This window comes from Asterias amurensis, chromosome 3 (assembly GCF_032118995.1).
Source record: "Asterias amurensis chromosome 3, ASM3211899v1".
Taxonomy (NCBI): Eukaryota; Metazoa; Echinodermata; class Asteroidea; order Forcipulatida; family Asteriidae; genus Asterias; species Asterias amurensis.
Window position 1 is genome coordinate 23,902,527 of NC_092650.1, and position 16,908 is coordinate 23,919,434.

The 16,908-nt window shown below is 38.6% G+C and overlaps 1 protein-coding gene across 7 annotated transcripts in view; it reads left to right on the forward strand.

The window, feature by feature from the left end:
* The window catches only part of LOC139934666 (puratrophin-1-like), a 112,455-nt gene that overhangs the window by 37,402 nt on the left and 58,145 nt on the right, over positions 1-16,908 (forward strand). For all 7 annotated transcript variants that reach the window (XM_071929001.1, XM_071929005.1, XM_071929006.1 and 4 more), the window contains exon 3: positions 14,264-14,873. In XM_071929001.1, the coding sequence (XP_071785102.1) occupies positions 14,264-14,873 (610 nt within the window). The remainder of the gene's footprint in view (positions 1-14,263; positions 14,874-16,908) is intronic.

Sequence of the window (16,908 nt, forward strand, 5' to 3'; positions counted from 1 at the left end):
CCTTTTGTTGATCACGAATGTAGGAATGACAACCATTTTTTAAGCATTGTTTCTTATTGACATCAAATGTAATGGTTGCCTATTTTTACTGTACAAGACAATTCCAATGGTGTGAATGCCTGGAAGCTGATCAGGTCTTTGGTGGACTTAGTGAGTCTTGTTCAGATCACCTTTATCATGCCTCCATATTCGTAAAGTTCCACTTGTGCCATGGCAATAGTAGACACTGCTTTTTAGTTTAGCAAAAGGGATCTGACTATTGTGCCATTCTGGTCTCAATTTATCAAGTACTAATTCAAAATTCTAAGCCAAAACCCCTTACATCAAAGGTGGGGGGGGGGGGGGGCGTTTCTAACAGTGTTTTTAGCAGTGTTGTAATATTAACAGCTATCCATGTAAGTTTTTATGGTCATAAATTAAAGTAATTATCAAAGGTATACCCTCCCTTTAAATCAGCATTACGTTGACAAAAATCAATTTTAAGATCCTACCTTTAATGCTTCTTCAAACTAGGACAGCATTATATTCATCCCGCCCAATGCCTGATTTTTATGAATATAACAGACCTTGACGATCTGTGCCCAAAACCCATCACACAATGAAGGCCTTATATCCTACAAGATTATCGCCAATTTACAATCATTATCATAAAGCGTTTGCCTCAGCTTTTGTGACTGGACCACTGTAGTGGACTTTTTTCCCTCTGTGACTCGGTCACCGCTGCATTTGTTTTCTTTGGCCCTTTGAGCTACGTGTTTGTAGGGTTTGTATGGAAGACCCATGCTGTTAGATATCAGGCACACTGTGCCAACTGATCGGTGTTTAACTGAAAAAAGTTTGTGAATACTCGGTCAGAATATTATAACTATATATGGTTAAAGATGAAGTAGGTGTGGACAAAGTGAGTATTCAATAACATCCAGGGCCCAAATTCATAGATCTTCTTAATAAGCACAAAAGTAGCTAAGCAAAAATAATTTTGCTTACCAGAAGTATCACTATCAGCCAAAACACCATGCGCCATGAAATTGGTCCTTGCATGATCAGGGCCCAATTTCATGGCTCTGCTTACAGTAAGCACAGAATCGGCACTTACGGAAGCAGGGAATTCTGTGCTTACGGCAAGCCTATTTCACAGGTTAGCGGTTAACTTTTGCTTCTGCACATGCGTACTCCACGTTACTAGGCATTCTACGCTTACAAGGCTAGCGCAAAAATTTGGCGCTTGCACGTAAGCAGGGAATCGTGTTCGTAAGCGCAGAATTCGGCGGCAAGCAGAGCCATGAAATTGGGCCCTGATGTTAACCGATTTTAAGCAAATTTTCTGCTGGTGGAAGTTTCTCAAAATGCTTTACTATCGAAAGCTGATTTAGTTTTATAACCAAAAGTTTTGACTGCCATTAATTTTAAAGCCATTATACACTTTCGGTACAGACAAAAACAAAAAAGTTCACAGATTTACAAATAATTTACAGGGTTTACAGAAGGTAATGATGAAAGACTTCTCTTGAAATATTGTTCCATGAAATGCTTTACTTTTTGAGAAAACATTAAAACAATTATCAATTCTCGACAACGAGAATTACGGATTTATAGTAAACACATGTCATGACACAGCGAAACATGCGGAAACAAGAGTGGGGTTTTCCGTTATTTTCTCCCTACTCCGATGACCAATTAAGCCTTTATTATATATATAAATTGTGATACACTAAGTGTGGGACTTGGACAATACTGTTTACCGAAAGTGTCCAATGGCTTTAAGAAAGATAACCAAACATACCTTCCATTTAAAGTTAAAACCAAACTTCAAAAGTATCTTTAAAATTGGAGGGAAAAGTCAAGTTGGTGGTTGGTGTTATGAAGTCAACAGGTAGTGATCTCTGGTTCTGAAGTGGAATGGGTCCACGGAGGTCCTTGGCCTAAGGGTGCGTATGCTATTACTGACAGACCAGGGTGTTTTTGGCACCTTTGATAAGGTGTCACTTAACTCATTATGGAGTCTCATTATGAGGGTTGGTACCTGGGCTGCCTTTCCTATGGACCCACAAATTGGAGGTCAGACAAGGCAGTTCATGTTGGTTACAGCAGGGATGGAGCCTTTTGATAGCTCTGGAGTCCATGGTTGCAGTATATCGCATTCCAGAGCTGCCAGCTCTTTCTCTGATCCTGCAGAAAGTCCCCTGAAAAGGAAGCAAACAAGACGTCCGAAAACTAGTTATTGCTAGAAAACCTGTTCACCACCGACGAAAATGGTTGCAAAAGTTCATACTTATTTAGTTGAACTATTTCCCCACCACCCAGTTAACCTAACACAAGTGGAAATTGTCCAGCGCATATTATATTTGGAATTGTGTTATCATAAATAATCCCTCCAAATTACTACAAGTCAACAGATACAGTGTCACTGGATGGATAGCACCAACATTTAATATCCCTATCTTTCGGACGAACAACTGAAAATCTCCCTGATGGAAACAAATGTCCATGTTGTTGGTTCTCAAAAAATGTTATTTCCAGGGGGGAAAAGGGAAGAAATCGTCATTTGCTCTATCATGTTGAATGTTGTTCTAATGCTCTCCCGGATTTTTGCACAGAACGTTTATGATCTCAAGATGCAAATGGTGGACAGTTCAAGGAGGAAATCATTACAGGGATGTCTTTTTCCCAGCGCAACATACCTGAGGTGACATTCTCACACTCTGAGCCTTGATAAAAGGGAAACACATTTGGGGGGGGGGGTGGGGGTTTAAGAAATTCTCGAGTGAAGAGGATGATCAGTTAGATTTCTAGAAATTGTATTCTTATTCATCTTCAAATATATTTTGAAAGAGCGTTCTTAAACTTGCGTTTTCATCTTGAATAATATGAAAAAGGAACATGCAAATATAAATAAATCCACTCAACCACTTGATGAAGTTGTCATGAAGGTGTCAATATTTTCAAAACACGTCCCTTTAAAGTGCCCTTTATCCATTCAAAAAGTTCCCTTCCCCCATATTTCCAAAATCAGCAGTTGGTCCTTTGTATCCAACTGATCGAGGCCTCAAGAATAAGCACACATGTGTATAATGACGTATTACCAACCCTCTGTGCTGTGTAGTAACCCACCAGTCACCCTCTGGTAACCAAATAATAGTAATATGATTGCGTGATTTGAATACCATTCACTCGCCTTTTGCGCAAGGCTAGCCACAGAGGCCGTAGGGTTATATACCCCTCAAATGAAAAAAAAAGAATCCAGGAGATAGATGTAGCGTTCTTTCTCTATGGATGCAGTGTTTCTAGTGTCTGTCGCTCTGGAAGATTGTATTTAACTGAAGTTGCTTTATCTACGGACCTCTTTATTGCACAACACTTGGACTATATTTTGTGTTTGCCGCTGTACAAATCTGGATAGTGGCTGTGGGTTAGTGGTGAGTGTTGTATTTTGTTTATTTACTGGAATAGCTTACAATATAATGTGTGTTGTGTTAGACTTGGCAGCTATGTTGGGATCAATATTTGGGTTATTGGTGGTTGGGTTTTGGATGGAACTTCTTGTTGTTCACGTAGGCGTGACCTTCAAGTTAGTGTACAGTTTTGCTGCTTGTGAATGTTTAATGAATTTTCTTTATATTTGGGGATGATAATTTATAATTTGTGTGTTATTTTTTTTCAATTTGTTATGGAACATTGTTTCCTTGTAGGTGTTATTGGAATATCGTACACTAATGTGTGGTGTGTTAGACTTGAATGTTTCTCTTTTTCAGTAAAGTGCGCCTTATAAATGCTGTGGTTTATTATTATTATTATTGGATATATAGATATTTATTTATATTTTGATGTTTTCTCTTGTGGGTGATCTTTGTGAAGACGTGTGATGTGGATTTCCTTTTAACAAACCTTGCAATATCTGCAGTTGCTGTTGCCCCGTTTTTATATACATACTCAATGTAGTCATATTGAGGCTTGGGGGAATTGGTAGTCTGGCCCTTTGTCATATGACAAAGTACCTTATTATTATGATTGTGTCAGGGTCAGGGTGCCTGACCAAAATGGTGACAGTGGTTGACAGTATTCTTCCACTTTTAGTTTCCATGGAATGGACACTGAGTGAGTGGGCAGCTTCCCAGGATGTGGTCCAGTTAGCCCTTGCCACAGAAAGCAAGGTCAGGACATATGAACTGGAAATTGGATTTATTAGCGAGACCCTAAGAAGTTGTACTCCAACTGCTCACTGGGTCTGTGTGGGCTTTCAAATAAATGTGTATAGTGATGCTGATTAAAGTGGAAGTTTGGTGTTCCTTACACGTCGCCCACATAAAAACAAATTGACACTCAACTCCATAAAAGCTTATGGGGTGAGTTTATAGGAGCAGCAAAGGTGAGTTTGTACTTTATTTGACTTTAAGCATTCTGATTCATAGGTTTGCATTTTGTTCTATCTGCACTGCGCTCACTATGAGAGGGTAGCTCAGTCATTTTAATTGGAAAGCTATTTAACATCTTCATACACAGTGATAACAACTCTTTTGGCTGTTGTGTTTACAGAAGAATATGTGGTATTTACTTTGACATTTTGTAAACTGACTCATTAATTGAGTGTATTTGTTTGGTATTTGACAATGAATGGAAAACATAATCTTGGTGTAGTTTTTTATATATTTATTTATCTCTGTATTAATTTTTTAAGAATACAAATAGTTGTTCAGCTGATTAGTGGAAGCAAGCAGGCATGGAATAACGCGGAAATCCCAAATGGCCTCTGTTGCCCTGCTTTTGGCCTTGATGCCCTTTCAAGAGTTTTGAAGAGCTTTCATTGAAAATGCCCTTTGCAAATGAAAATGGTCTTGCCCTCTTAAGAACCGTGTTCCAATTGGGCTTTTTCTTCTGCTGCCACGCTGAAAGTTACCGCGACTGGCGCTGGTTGTATTCTTGCGTGCATTCCCACCTGGACTTATATTCCGCAACGTTTGTATAGGTTAACAGCGCTGAGCTGTTTCCACTGCACTTTTTAGCCGCCATGTTAGTTACCATGGCTGCGCGAAAGTCTCCTTCGGCCTGTTAGTTTTACATCACGGCCGTGGTAAGTTAACAGGCAGGGCAGTTTACTATGTATCCTCATTGGATCTAACTTTGTCATTCTACAGAAAGTCACCATATTTTAACCAAGAAAAGTCAAATGGGAACACGGCTGAAGATAAATCAGTGAGGGCGCACTTTATTATAAAACCCCCACATTAATACTAAGATTCGTCATAACATCACAGGTGGTGACCTTTTTACAAGTGGTCAAAATGGACATTCCATGAGTATTAAGTGTGCAGCAGGAGATTGCTTACACTCCCAGTTGCAAATAACATTCCTGCCCTGCATCCCGGAGTCCAAGATAAATCTAAGATGACCCTAACGATGTTTAGATGGATAAAAATAGAGACCATCAAGGAATGAATTTTCAGCAATCTGTCAATAATGCAATACGCCTCTCTTAATACTTATGCATGACGTCATCATTCTTACCCAAAATGAGGCTATAGGCGCACTTAGCCACCACTTGCAGTGGCTGCTCCCATCGCCTCGTTTTGGGTAAGCGTTGTGACGTACCTCATGCATAAATATTAAGAGAGGCGTATGTAGAAGGAACTGTGAAGTTCAGTAGCTTATCGATGTAATAATTGCATTAAATAAAGTGTTGCAATACTTGCTGCTAATTACAGGATTCAAAATGGCATTGGGGGGGGGGTCATTGGTTCGAATCCAATCCGAGTAGCCTGTGGATTTTTTTCCTTGAGACTCGGGGAAGCAGTAAGACAGTAAACAAAAACAATAAAGCCTGGTTCATACTTCCTGCGAAGGCAAAATGCAATATGAATTTTGACATCATAAATTCGCAGTGAATAATTTGCAACAGTACAGTTCAACTCCTGCGAAACATTTGCTGCGAAAACAGCCATGTGACCTCAAAGTTTGCTGTGCATTCACATTCGCAGGAAGTATGAACCATTTTTTTAATTTAAGTTTTGTATCCTTCATCTATAAGGTTCAGAACACCCCTTTAAAAACATCTGGCAATCATAAGTAAACACCAAGAATAGATGAATGTGCGGATATGCATTCAAAACATGTGTCCAACTCTGAAGTCATGTCAAAACATCAGACTTAACAGAAAGAAATATATAACGGGACAACTTTGTAAAGAGTTTTGTTGGTCCGGTAACTTTTGATTAGGCATCTGCACCTCCAGGCATTTTAACTCCATGTTTATCCTGGTATGGAAAATGATATGGTGTGAAGAATTTTATGTTGTGGTGTATTTTTAGCCGTTAACGCTGGTTAATGTCGTCAGTAGGTCTGAAAATATTGAGCAGGGAAACAGAAACCTCTTCAGGGTGGCAATTGTGGTGGTGGTTCGTGGTTAAACTAGAGGGATGTTTGAAAGTATCATACAGGATTGGTACCATGAATAAAAGACATAATTGTTTAATGTTTAGTATGAAAGCTTTCTGATTAGCTCTACCAATCCTCTACAATGCCTTTAAATTTACACACTTTGTAGATCTAGGATACAAGGCTTGTTATATTGCAGTATCATTTAATGCCATCTTGGTCCAAATCGATAAAGTCCGTGTACGGTGTAAGCATAAACAAAAGCACAGAAGTACAGAAAAAGCATAAACAAAAGCACAGAAGTACAGAAAAGGCTTGCTTAGCTGTAACACTTTACCAGACAAAAGTTTCATAAAGTTTACAATTGGTGCCACTGGTTCGGAACTCATATTTTTGCAGAGGGTAGACAATTTTACTAATTGTAATCAACTATATGCCCAGCTCGCCAGCATCAAATATATCCACACTTCCCAACTGTCGCTGTACAAGGTCGAAAAACACATCAACCCCATAGTAGAAAGCCATCCACACTTTCTTAAGCCTCATTGTATGAGGTTGAAAAACCGCATCGACCCCACAATATTTTACATGTTGATGTCACAAGTTTGGCACTTGATACCTGCCTAGCTTGGCTTGTGGTTGGCACCAGAGTGCAATCAGTCAAACCCGTGGAAAAAGTTTTGGACAAAGATAGTCCCACCACTGCAATAATTGCCCCCTGTGATCATGGCTTCCTTGTTTCAGTGAACTTTGGGCAGATATATAATATTCATGCAGAGTTACAGATTTTAGTCAATTGAAGAAAGTAATCCACTACTGCTTATACAACTGTTTGAGAAGAGTTCAATTCATGGACATTGACATTAACTGCCCCTTTCATTTTCAGTTTGGACATAAAAAATTGTAAGTTTCACCAAAGTATTACTTGGTTTTGAGTAACAGGTGCTTTTTATTGGTAAACCATTTTCAATTTTTTGTGCACCTCTTCCTTGCTCCCCAAGATATAAAAATAAATAAATAAATGAATATAAAAATTGCTCCCCAAAATATAAAAATAAACAAATAAATGAATATAAAAATTGGAAAAGTAAAACAACCTAAAACAATATGTATTTTATAACAAACATTTGAAAAGTGCTTTAGTACATGCCAACTACCTTGGCTAAATAGAGAGAGGTTTTTCAAGACAGATATAATAAATAAATGAATATAAAAATTGGAAAAGTAAAACAACCTAAAACAATATGTATTTTATAACAAACATTTGAAAAGTGCTTTAGTACATGCCAAATACCTTGCCTAAATAGAGAGAGGTTTTTCAAGACAGATATTCTCGAGATTGTAATTTGTGATATGCAAGAGAATCTGTCATTTAAATTAGTTCAAAGCGCCCTCATGTGGTAAAGAAATATGATCTCAATTGCCTTTTCTGAATCGCTGTAAATTATTCACATCTGGTTTTCTAACACAGTAGGTTTTACAATGCTCATCTTATGACCCTCAATAGTGCAACGTTTCAGTACTGTAGACTGTAGAAGTAGTTTTATCTTGGTTTATCAATCAAGTTTGAATGAATTGGTTTTGCAAACATTTACTTTTCCCATAAGATGTACATCCTAAGAGCTTCAAAGGAATTAAGTCCGGAAACTCCTGCTCCATGATTTGATGGGTTTTTAATTTTGTTCGATTTGGCGTTGTCCCCGCATGCTGTTACTTCCATACGTTTTCAACCCAACTCAGTAAAGAGGGGATGGTGATGCACCTATTTTCCAATAGAAACAGTTCTTATAAAAGTGGACAAAGAATTACAAGTCGCTAATCTGAACCTCACGTTAAAATGGTGTAAAATGCCAATTTATCTGCTGATTCACTTGCCGAGAGAAAATTGAGCATGACACCACCAGGCAAGAAAAGCAAATGAGTCCGAGGGTAAAAGAAACTTGTAGTTACTCAGGCTTGCAATTGAAGGCAACTGGCCCATGTATAGACCTGTATGCTTCGTTTTTGAAAGGGCAAGGGCACCAAGGCATTTTCTTCTTGGTAAAGGGCACCCTATGATGAAATTTCAAATTGGTATTTTTTGGATCATTTCAAGGGCATCAAGGAAGTGACCAGGGGACACGGAGGCAATCGCCTTCGTTGCCTCCGTGAGGTATCAGGCCTTGCCTCAGTGCCCCTTGAATTTATCTAGTGTATGTTCATTTCCCTCCTAGGGTTGCCCTTTAACAATAGAAAAACTGCCTTGCCCTTACAAGAACAACTAGCAGGCCTGGGATGGTACTACTGCAGGCATGATGCAGTAGGAATTTGCCTATGCTGCAAATGTTTCAAAGAAGAAATTTTAAATTTAGTCATCAGGGCGCTTTTTCATTTAAGAAAAGCTGTCTCGCCATATTAAGGACAGACTGACGGGCCTGATGTACAAGTTGTTTACAAGGGTAAATATAGTTAAATAAAGTAGGTTTCATTGCGTTTGGTTTAACTGTTTTCATCCATGACATGGTTTGAATCGAACCACCCCTCTTCAACTCTGGAAACCACTGTTTTCTGAAGTTTTCTCAGAACGACCAGATTATGCCGAAGCTACCCAAGGACAGCTTCTACATCTATCCACAAAATGAAAGAACTAAAGAACTTAACAAATTCCTACAGTGAATTTCGGCGTAACAAAGTACCCACAACAAGTAAAAACATCAACGGGAAAAGAGTTGTGGTAAGCTTATGCAATTGTTCTTTCACCATAAATGTGGCCCTAAGCCCATCAAATTTTACGAACTGTGAATTGTTGCGGTTGTAAATTACATCCAGGCAAAGTCAATGCTGTGTGTGTTCTATCAAAAGGAAAATACCCCCTGTTAAAGTTATCGCAAAGAATCCGAACTTTGATGTGGTTTTGAACTTCCTGTAGTTTCAACACTCAAAAAGCCGACTCTGCTCCAAAGTAAATTTGTATTTAGCAGGTTAACTGTACTTTGAGTTTGTGATAGCACCCCCCCCCCTATTGTGTAAATGTATTTGACCTTTTTGTAGTTTGACTCAATGCTACCCAGCCAGTTTCATTGTGCTCTGTAGGGGTTTCAATTTCTTGCTTGTGGCTGTCAGTGAGAATCAATACAATGTTCATATACAGTCAAACTTAAAGTGTCTGTATATAGCTTTTAAAAAAGAGGAAAACAATATGTAATTTTGTTAAAAAAATTCTTTGAACCTTTGGGATCAAACTCAAGGAGAGATTTTCTGCATGTTGCTTGTTTTATTTAAAGAAAATTGTTACATGCTTGCTGGTGAACAACACAAGTTATTATGTTTGTGTAATTCAAATACAACTTTTTAATTATTCTTTTAAGAATGTATGAATTTATTCTCCTTTTTTGACATCATCTGTTTCCTTTCTTATTTTCATTTCAGAAAGATTTTTTTAATGCACTTCCTTAAGTGTTACTGCTTTCATGCGCTGTTGCATTTGAGTTTAACAATAATTTCCACTACACATAAATTGTTTAACATCTTACCGAAAATATTAGAGAGTAGGCACAATCCAAAAAGTGGGACTTTTGTTGTATATGCATTGAACAAAAAAAACAACAAAAAACATGCACCGGGAAGACTGAATAAAACACCCTATTATACTACAACAGTAAACAAAAGACTGATAAAACTACAATGACACAATTGATTATGCTTTTAAAAATAGGGTCATGAATTGGTACTTGAAAAATTAATGACTGTAAAAACTTACTTGGTGAGAAGCGCTGCAGCTATTGATAATATAAACTATTTTGAGATTCCCTTGTTTGTTGAAAGGATTCTCTTGTATGGTTTTGGTAGTTTTCTCCCCAAAACATTTGAATATGAATCCTGTCTAATCCTGAATGCTGCAGCTAGGGATGCAGTTTGTACTTAGTGTCATCTCGCTGAATTTGAATGGATTTTACCATTTGTTATTATTATAGACTTCATTCCAATATTGGTAACAACAACAAACAAGGGTATCAAATGTAAACTAAGCAATATTTATGTTGTTAGCGAGAAGATAATCAGCCGAAACTTTCATACAGTGCGTCTTTTCTGGTATCTTGACAATTTTTCCTATATGTTGACAAAATCCAATCTGTGACCATTTTGTGGAATCATCAGGCTGCCCTTTGAACTGATTTTACACTTGTCAACTCAGAATCAAAAATACTGACTGAGAAAAATGCTCATTTTGGAGGGGAGAGTGTTACACTTCCAGGGGAGAGTGTTACACTGCCAGGGGAGAGTGTTACACTTTGAGAGGGAGTGCTGCCCATGTGGTAGCCTTACCCTTAACTGGAAATGTTTTGAACACTGATTGATTCCTTATTAAACATACTTTATGTGAGGATCACATTTTCCATTTGTTGAGGTGTAAATTTCTCCTTTAATGCTATTCTTTCCCCTTTGATAATTGGAGACTTGATTAGTGTTATGAGTGTCTACCCGAGCGACCAAAATCAGTTTGGGAAAAGGCCGAGGGATTTTGAGTTATGATTGATGGAATTAGGAGATCCATGAAAGAGTTGAAGTCATCCAAGCGGATCATTTTCACAACAAGAGTGCGTTGAAGGCTAGCGGTGTTGATTCCGATGTATGAGAGAGGTGGCTGGCTGCTTCTGATGGTGCTGTTGTAAAAAGTCAAAAGTTGCATCCACTTATTAAAAGGTGATTCCTCTGTTGCCACTTCCCATGTTTTGTTGGAACAAACTTTGTGTCTGGCTTATAGCAGTTGCAAGGGAAAGTCTTCTGACTGACGTGTCTCCACGCAAAAATATTGACAAAATAGGGAGAGTGCCAGCATAGGGCTAGATACTTGTAGTTCGGGTTGTAGAGCGCCTAATAAAATTCCAAAATCTGTATGCCAGTTGTTGGCCCTTGCCTTGATAAAGATGAATGACAGCGATGCCACCATTAAGGCTTAAGTGTGGACAGTCAAGGTGGATGACATTAAATGAAACTGGCATAAATGATATTTATTTTTATGATGACTTCAAAACAGGATATTAAAAAAAAATCAAACAAAAAGTAAAAAGCAACCACTTCCTGAACACTGAGACAATTTTGTTCAGATGATTTCCTTTAGTTGAAAGTTTGGATTTGTCCCAATTTCAGCTTGGATTCCAGGGGTGGATTTCACAAAGAGTTAGGACTAGTCTTATCTCGAGTTAGGACCAGTTACTCGTCCTAACTTAGGACTATCCATGCAATTTGTATATCTCCTAGGACTAGTCCTAAGTTAGGACTAGTCCTAACTCTTTGTGAAATCCACCCCTGGGCCTACTCCAAAAAGTGTCAACAAGTATGTGCCCGAACATACATAACTCACCCTCTTTCTCAGGGGTTAATTGGGTTGGAACGGTGCGGCAGCTTTGATAACACGGCACAGAAGATTGCGTTACAGAAATGCAGAGTCAGAAATGAAATATAAACATATCATATTGGTGGTTTTTACCAGCGGTATTGTACCCAAACAACTTTTTGAAAATTATCCATGATTATTACAAGTTTTTCCCTCGGGAAGCCTTATATGCTCATAAATGTACTTGGATGTTTGTCATTACTTTCAAATTCTATACATTTTCTTGCCTCAAACCTTAATGATATAGCAACTCATGACAATATAACTATGGCATTGGGCCAAAGTGTAGTAGTCTACTTTACCATGTATAAAACTTTAAAAAATTGACTTTCTTTTTTAAAGCAAGGTATATCCTGTAACTTGATCTCAATTGGTGGTCAAAGTTGCGAGATAACTATGAAAGAAAAAACTCCCTTGTCACACGAAGTTGTGTGCTTTCAGATGCTTGATTTTGAGACCTCAAAATCTAATTCTGAGATCTCAAAATCAAATTTGTTGAAAATTACTTCTTTCTCAAAATCTATGTTACTTCAGAGGGAGCTGTTTCTCACAATATTGTATACTAACAACCTCTCCCTATTACTTGTTACCAAGTAAGGTTTTATGCTAATAAGTATTTTTACCAATAGTGTCCACTGCCTTTAAAGAACAATCCTGGGTAGAACCCTGTCCAATCTGTCAAAGTTTAGACTAACGAAAGACCCTGCTCTCACATAACTATTCGACCTATTTTTATAATAACATTTTTGTCATGAAGATTTTGGTCAAAGTCTCTGCAATTTCGAACAGAAATGGGTCCATGTTACTTATGCAAAATATATAGGAATATTTTTAATCCTACTTTAAAAAGTATGTTTGCTAATTTTTTTTTTTTAAAAGAAAAAGAAAGAAAAAATGTTCATTTTAAAATAAAGCCTGAAAAGTCTATCAGACCCTACCTCATGTGTAGCAGGTCAGCCCTTGAACTTGATAAAAAGTTCCCGCCTTTTTTTATTTTATTTATTATTCCTAGATGGTTTAATGGTTTAATATTGTATCGTTCATTGTCATACGCCTTTGAACAGCTTTGCCTGGAATTGGCGCAGTATAAATCAATTTTATTATTATTATTTATTATTTCCAAAAACAAATATCATGCCTGAATATATGTGAATTTGAGTCTGAGCAATTGATTTTTCCTTATCATAACTTTAGGAGTGCCAGTGCGCCACCAGATGTTCCCATAAAGTTGAAAAGTTGACTGCGAGTCAGTGGCACTTTTATGTACTTGCCATCCATGAATGGGTTTGATTGTCCCATGAAGTAACAATGTTGAGCCAGCTTTTGGTTCTTTGAAGCTTTAGTGTGATATAAGCTTCACTGGAGCAATTGATATGATTTCTACCCTCTACTGATGTAGTTCACTTGGGGAAACTCTGTTTGTGAAGTGCACCAGGAACTTCCAAAGAGCTATCTCGTTCTGAGCCTGAAGAGTTGGGGTGGGGGGAGAGACTTTATAACAAGTCTGATTTTCTGATTCAAAAGCATGTGGGTTTGAATGACAGTTGTGTTCTCTGACAAGACGCTTTGAAATTAATTGCTTTTCCTCATCGAGGTGTAGACCCTGGTGCGACTTTCTGCAAATGCGATACAAATTTTAATGTCACAGGGTTGTTTTTGCAGCAAATGTTTTGTAGGAACCCACCACAAGTCAATCAAATGGAACTATTCCTTGCAAATTTGTGACTTCAAAAATCGTATTGCATTCACATTTGCAGGACGTATGAACCGGGCTTAAATAGGTACCTGCAGTAGAGATTGTTGTTGTAAATGACTAGCAACCTGTCTGCCATATCCACCTGTACGCCAAGCCAAACATTTTGATTCAGACTCCACTATTTAATTCACCTTTTGTGTGTAGTGCAAAATAACTGTTGAATTGAATTGAATTACATGTGCACAAGCCTTAAACCATAAATGACAGACACTCCTCAGGGGTTTCTACTGTGACCAAACCCCATCAGACAGCATTGCTCACATAGTAGAGTTTTAATTCTGTCTTCTACGAGGGATGAGCTTGCCAGCTCCCTCTCACCGATTTGAACAGGAGAGGGCCTTTTATCTTGTGTGGTGTGATTTATGGAGGATTGTCAAGATGAAATTTTACGGGGATGCCCCTCTCTTGGTGTTTTCACAGGTGTTTTCACAAAGCACTGTTTCGTGATATTAATATTTCTGCTGTTCTCCATGCTCTAGTAGCCCTCCTGACGACATTTGTTTTGTACATTGCAGTTATGTATGTAAATTTCTAAGCCTATATTATTTACAATTTTGATTTTATAATATATTTTATTTTATTGCATTGTATTTTTGGTTCAATATGGTTAGCATAGGTCAAGATATCTTGAGTTCACATAATTGAGTTTTATCCCTGTGTTATTTATCTTACTCTCACTGCATCTTCCTACCCCTTCCCCCACATCGGTCATCAACATGATACTAAGGGTTTGACATCTGATTCTGTCTCTCTCTTTGCAGTTACAACTAAAACATAAACCAAGGGATGATGGCTGGCCATTGTGTTTCCATGGAAACGTGGTAGTGCATCTATGTGAAGTGGAACGCAAGTACCTTCATGAGGGTGACTACTACCTCTACATCAAGCCCCCATCACCACCGTCCGTCAAGATTAACAACAACCGAGCCAGTGGCAACATCAAGCAATCTTCGATCAAGACTAACAACAACAGCTCCAGCACTGTCACACTGACCTTACAGTATCTGACCCCCGACGGGGAACTAGGGGAGATACCTATACCCGCCTCCACCTTCAGGGATGTCTTCACCAGGAACTGGCTGCGGGATGTAACACGGGACATCCCATGTGCCGAGAAACCTCTGCCGTCGGCCCTCTCCAGTGCAATGGACCTTAGTTCTGCGGGCAATAGCGCGGTCCGTCCCAAACCTTTGAGTAACTTTGTGATTGCCGGGGAGCTCGGGCTCCAGAGAGAGGACTGGAGAGATATTGTGCAGCCTCCGGTTATGGAGAGGAGGTTATCGGGGAGGAGGTCAAAAGTTCAAAGGTTCACACGATCAGGAAGTAATAGAGGAGCGGGTCAGCAAGGTGGTGGAGGAAAGAAAAATAAAGGTAATTTAGATGTAGTTTGGTTTAAAATTAACAGTTGTTCCGTTGTCACGATTGGGCTGTAGACTCATACAGTTGATTGATAGTAGGGATTTTTTAACACCCATTGATACTGTGGGAAAATTCCATAAAACTAGTAAAGAAAATGCTAAGCACAAAACTTTTGCTTAGCATTGCTTAGCAGAAATGGGCTTCCAGACATTCGCCCTGTTAGTACTTCATACAAATGCAAAGTGAAGCATGTCACAAACATTCAGGGTACGCGTGAAGTATGCGTGAAGTTTGAAGCAGACCTTATAAACTAGACTGTTTATGACTAGTTCCTTGCTACTTTTGCTCAGCAAATTAATGTGGTAAGCAATGTCATCTGCTTACCAGTTTTTCTGAATATAGGGTAGAATCATAGTGGGAAATAGAAGAAGCTGTTGCAAACAACAAAATTGCGGATGGTATAAATGCAAAAGATAGTTAAAGGCCTGACGTTTCGACCCTAGCAGAGTCTTTCTCGAAGGCTAAAATCATATTCATAAATACCTCAGGCAGTTTCGCTATTCCTATTGGTGGAGAGCGTGTCACGTGGGGGTGTTTAAACCGTTAATAATGACCAGTGTTTATAACCGGTTGTCCGCGCTAGTCTTGATGCAAGACGTCTTTGTTACGGGTGATGCAGGCGCTGTCGGTGATTTGGCCGGGCTGTGTGTGAAAGGAAATACGCGCATGCTGAACTGAACATACCATGGAGGTGGAAACATACAGAGCTCAAGCATTCGGAAACGGATAAGTTTTACAGAGTGTCTTACTTTATTAAGCCTTTTAACCAAAAAGGTATTTATGAATGGGAATCATAGTGTGTTGAATCGGTTTTCAACTAGTGGTTTAAACCCGGACCCGCCTAGGCCTGGTTCTTGATAATTTACCTCAACTTCATCTCGGTAAAATTATCAAGAACCAGGCCTCATTGGGTTTAAACCACTAGTTGAAAACCTCTTCACCACACATTGATTCCCTTAGTAATACAAATCTAGTGCACTTAAGATCTTACACCAAGAATGAAAAGATTATTCATATATCCGGTCAGTTTTTGTTATCTGTTCAAGGCATCATGGTCATGCAACATTGAGAACCCATCTGACTGAATCAGAGGTTAACTTCAGCTATTATGAGTTAAACAGTCAATAGACAATTATAGACAATTGCCAGCCACAATAAACTCTTTCCCGGTGACTGGACTACGGTCCATTTCCTGCAATGATGGCGCCAGACTCCACAATTGTTTTTTCTTTTTTTTTTTGGGTGCAAGTTAGAGGCTAAGAGTTAAGTTTTTAGGAGCAATATATACTTTTTTCCAATTTTACCAACAATGTAAAATAGTAGTGTGGAGAGAATTTTGTTAAGCAAAAGATTCAAATAATTTCATGATGGGACTAATGTGAACTCAATTTCAAAAGTGCCAGTGCCACTGCATCAACATTTTTTTCCCTTGTGAAATGACTTTTAGAAATCTGAAGTTTTCACTGTAGCTTTTATTTTATGTAAGTTATTTGCGGCAATACTTCATTTTCGACCTCACAAATCTGCTGTTGGTTCAAAGGTAAGGCCTGTATGGTCCATTGTTGAAAAGGGAAAGGGCACCAAGGCAATTTTCTCCTTGGTAAAGGCACGAGGAAATTGTAAATTTCTACTTGAGCATTTAAAGGGCACCAAGGCAATGACCAGGGGGCATCGAGGCAGTCACCTTTGATGCCTCCGTGAAGTATCAATCAGGCCTGCAAAACTATAAAACCTATATTTCAATCAGTACTTTGCACTTTTAGTTTCATCACAACCACAAGAGGGCAGTATATACTTGTAGTGGCACTAGTGGCACAGAATTGGTTTGTGAAGATGGGGCATCCTGCCTGGTTGTTGTCATTGGTTCATGTGATGTCATCATTCCATGTGACGTCACCCCATGCAACTGCACACCTCTTGACTCAGAGATGGAGAAGTTTCTTATCTTTGTTGAGGATTTTTACCTCCAAAGATGCTCCTACAAAGT